Source organism: Durio zibethinus, chromosome 19, assembly GCF_047325235.1.
Source record: "Durio zibethinus cultivar Kanyao isolate XHJ-2024 chromosome 19, ASM4732523v1, whole genome shotgun sequence".
NCBI lineage: Eukaryota > Viridiplantae > Streptophyta > Magnoliopsida > Malvales > Malvaceae > Durio > Durio zibethinus.
In genome coordinates, this window is record NC_143180.1 from 3,432,240 (window position 1) to 3,435,946 (window position 3,707).

At 25.9% G+C, this 3,707-nt stretch overlaps 1 protein-coding gene across 1 annotated transcript; it reads right to left on the bottom strand.

The window, feature by feature from the left end:
• Positions 1-1,635: 1,635 nt before the first annotated feature.
• Positions 1,636-2,130, bottom strand: LOC111309522 (uncharacterized). The gene has a single exon (XM_022908558.1). It carries the CDS (start codon positions 2,128-2,130, stop codon positions 1,636-1,638), a length of 495 nt encoding a protein of 164 aa, XP_022764293.1.
• Between the last annotated feature and the right edge of the window lie 1,577 nt (positions 2,131-3,707).

The following is a 3,707-nucleotide window of genomic DNA, read 5'->3' on the forward strand; positions in this document are numbered from 1 at the left end:
TCAGTGAATGCCAATTTAATTTTTTTGTCAACATAAAAGGTGATTGAAAACTAAAATATTTTAATTTTTTAAGAATTAATTTTCAATTTTTATTCACATCACAGATAAAATTTTGTTTTAAAATTTCAATTTTTGTACCGATCATCTTGCCACATCAGCTTTTACGTGGATAAAAAATTTAACTGGTGTTCACTGTAACAGAAGTCAACTTTCCATTGGGGTAAAGGCTTATTTGATAAAAATTGAATATTAAGAATTTATTTGAATACAATAAACATTAGAAATTTTCTTAGAAAGTGATAAAATTTATTATTTTAACCAACAATGGTTATATTCTCTTCCAATTAGAAAGAGAGTTTTTATTTGTACCGGAGTTTTTGTTCCCTACATCCGTTTTTTTTAAATTATTTTTACATAAAATTATTTAATTATCTTTTTCACTTTTAAAAGTCTTCAGTATCAGATAAAAAATTTTTTAAGTTAAATCACGTATTAGATATTCATTTCTAATAATTGATAAGATTTATCATATATAAAAATCTAATAAGTTATATAACTTACCGGATTTTTATATTCATAGGATAGTTTTGAAATTTTTGGGAGAAATACAAAAAGCGAGCTTTATTAAAAAATTTTATTATTTGATATAATAAAAAAATTATTATTGAAAAGAAAATCATAACTATTAAAATTAATTAAAAAATATTGATTTTATTATTTTTGATCTTGAAGAAAAAATAAAATCTTATGAGATTGTAACTAAATTAAGGAGAAAATAATAAGTATAATTTTTTTATAAATTTAAAATTTAAAATTTCTTTTTTAATAAATATTTTATCTTGGTATCAATTATTAAAATATTATAATAGACTTCAATTATTATGGAATTTTTTTATTTCTTTTCATTAAAAAAACTATTAATATTCGAAACTATTATAAAATTTTAATAATTGATACAAAGAAAAAAATATTATTTAAAAAATAAATTTTAAATTTATAAAAAAGTTACGTTTACTATTTTATCTTCAGTTTACTTAAGATCTCATAATACTTTATTTTTTTCTAAATTCAAAATAATAAAATTAACTTTTTTATTAATTTTAAAATTGGTGATTTCTCTTTCAATAAAAATATTTTTTCTTTATACCAATTAATAAAATTATAATAAAACTTATTTTGTACTTTTTTAAAAAACTTTTAGAAACTAACTCATGGATTTCAAAATCTAATAAATTATATAATTTATTGAATACGCATATCTGGTAAATTATTTAATTTATTTGATTTTCATATCTGATTAAGTTTTATAACTTATTGGATATGAATTTTTGGATATTTTTAATATTGAAAAGAATAATTAAATAAATTTATTTGAAGATAATTTTAAAAAATGGTATAAAAAGCAAAATCAGAGACGCAACTGCAAATAGAAGCTCTCAATTAGAAATGATATTATCAAATTAATTGGAATAAATGAAAAGTGAAGAGATGAGATCATGCCTGGGAAACATTATTGGCGACAGCGCGGTGCAACACAGTGTTACCATCTAAGTCCTTCTTATTAAGAATATCTTTCTTCTCATCTAGGGAGAGGTGAGAGGTCCTCCAAATCCATTTTAATAGGACTTCAAAAGCTTATTCTGTTGCAATATGCAGAGCAGTCTCGTTTCGAATTGTGACATCGTGGATACATTGAGGGCATTCTTTTAGGAACTCAGGCAAGAACTCGAGCTGCAGGTCGAGTAATCGTGGGTCGTGTAGCTTGGCTACGAGATGCAAAGGAGTGCTGCCCTCTTTTCCTTTGATTCGAACGAGGTTGTTATCCACTTGCAGGAGACAGTCGATCATATCTCTTCGCCCGTTTTCCAAAGCAATGTGAAGGGGGCGGAGACCATCTTGGTTGAGCTTCCTAGTGAATGATGGCTTTAAATTCGCAATCTCCCTACAAAATTCAATGTGTCCTTCAGCTGCAGCTATATGTAGTGGAGTATCAACAAACTCCAACTCATCCATGTCCTTTAAAACATTTCCATTCACCCTAATGCATTCATATAATCCCTCGATGCTACCTGTTTTTGCAGCTTCCTTCAACTTCTCATCCATTGCAAAAGGACAGACTGTGATGGTCATAGCTAGAAGATTAATTGAAAGGGTTTAGGCTATCAAGTTAAAAGATTGAAATTTAAAGAACAATTGGAATGAGAAAGATATAGGAGAATGGTTTCCTTTACATAAGAAGGTAATTACACTTCCGACGTTTGGTTCAATCATTATTATTCAAAAATATAAGTTTTAAATGAAAGTTTATCTCAATTAATTTATATAATTTTTTTTTTTTAAAATACAACAAATTTAAAATTTGAATTTCAATAACTACAATCTCTTACAATCTTTCTTTTTATTCCAAAACTACCAACTTCTTTATAAAAGAAAGAGCTGAGATATTAAATTCTTTGATTTTACTGGCCATGCTCTTGGAGTGCTTTATTATCAACATCCTTGAGATCCTCAAGTAATGATCCTCAAATAATGAGTAAAAAAAATTAGACAACTATTATCTCTTTTATTTAATTTAAAATTAATAGTGACTTTTTTTTCGGATAAACTCTCATATCAATGATAAACGATTAAAAGTGGATAATAAGGGATCAAAAGAAAAGACATTAAGACAAAAAAACAAAGTATGTGGACATCATAGGATAGATTGCAATAGAAATTTCATACTCCCTTTATTTCATTTTTTTTAATTTTTTAATGAAATGTCTTGAAATTATATTTTATTTTTTTAAATATCTAAAATTTTTATTCTTTATATTTTAAAATTTTTTGACTTTTTAATATTAAAAATCACAAAACTTTAATTTTATAAAAAATTTAAATTGTAATATTAAATATATTAAAATAAAAAAATTTCTTAAATTCTATAAAAATCGATACATAATAAATATTTGGAGACAAAAGATAAAATTTTATTTCTTATAACATTGACAAGACTAATTTAATAAGTTTTAATTGAGCATAATTAATTTTTTGACCCTTAGATAAGCTTACATCGTTTATTTTTTCATCTGTCAGAAAAAGACATTTATTTATATGTTAACTCAAAATATTAGTCATCCTACCAAACTTGGTTTTGTCCAATTTGAAGGTTGCTCCAACTTTCTTCACTTTCTTTTTGAAAAAAAAAAATAAAATTTTTTTATAAAAAAAGAGGTTGCATTTTGTTACCCACGTACAGGAGACAATAGACCGTATCTCTCCGACGGTTTTGCAATGTAAAGGGGCTGAGACCATGTTGGTTGAGCTACCCAGTGCATTAATGATGGCTTTGAGTTCACAATTTCCCTACAAAAGCCAATATGCCCTTTAGCTGCAGCTATATTAAATGGAGTATCAACCAACTCCAACTCATCAATGTCCTTCAAAACATTTCCATTCTCCCTAATACATTCATATAATGCATTGATGCTATCTGCTTCAGCAGCTTTCTTCAACCTCTCATCCATTGCGAAGAGGACTCTGATGGTAGTAGCTAGAAGATAAATTGAAAGGGTTTGGGCTATTAGGTCAAAAGATAGAAATTTAAAGAACTGGAATGACAAAGGTATGGGAGAATGGTTTCCTTTATATAAGAATTGGAGTAACATTTCGAATGTTTGATTCAATTAATATTATTAAAAAATTCAAGTTTTGAAAATAAAGATGTT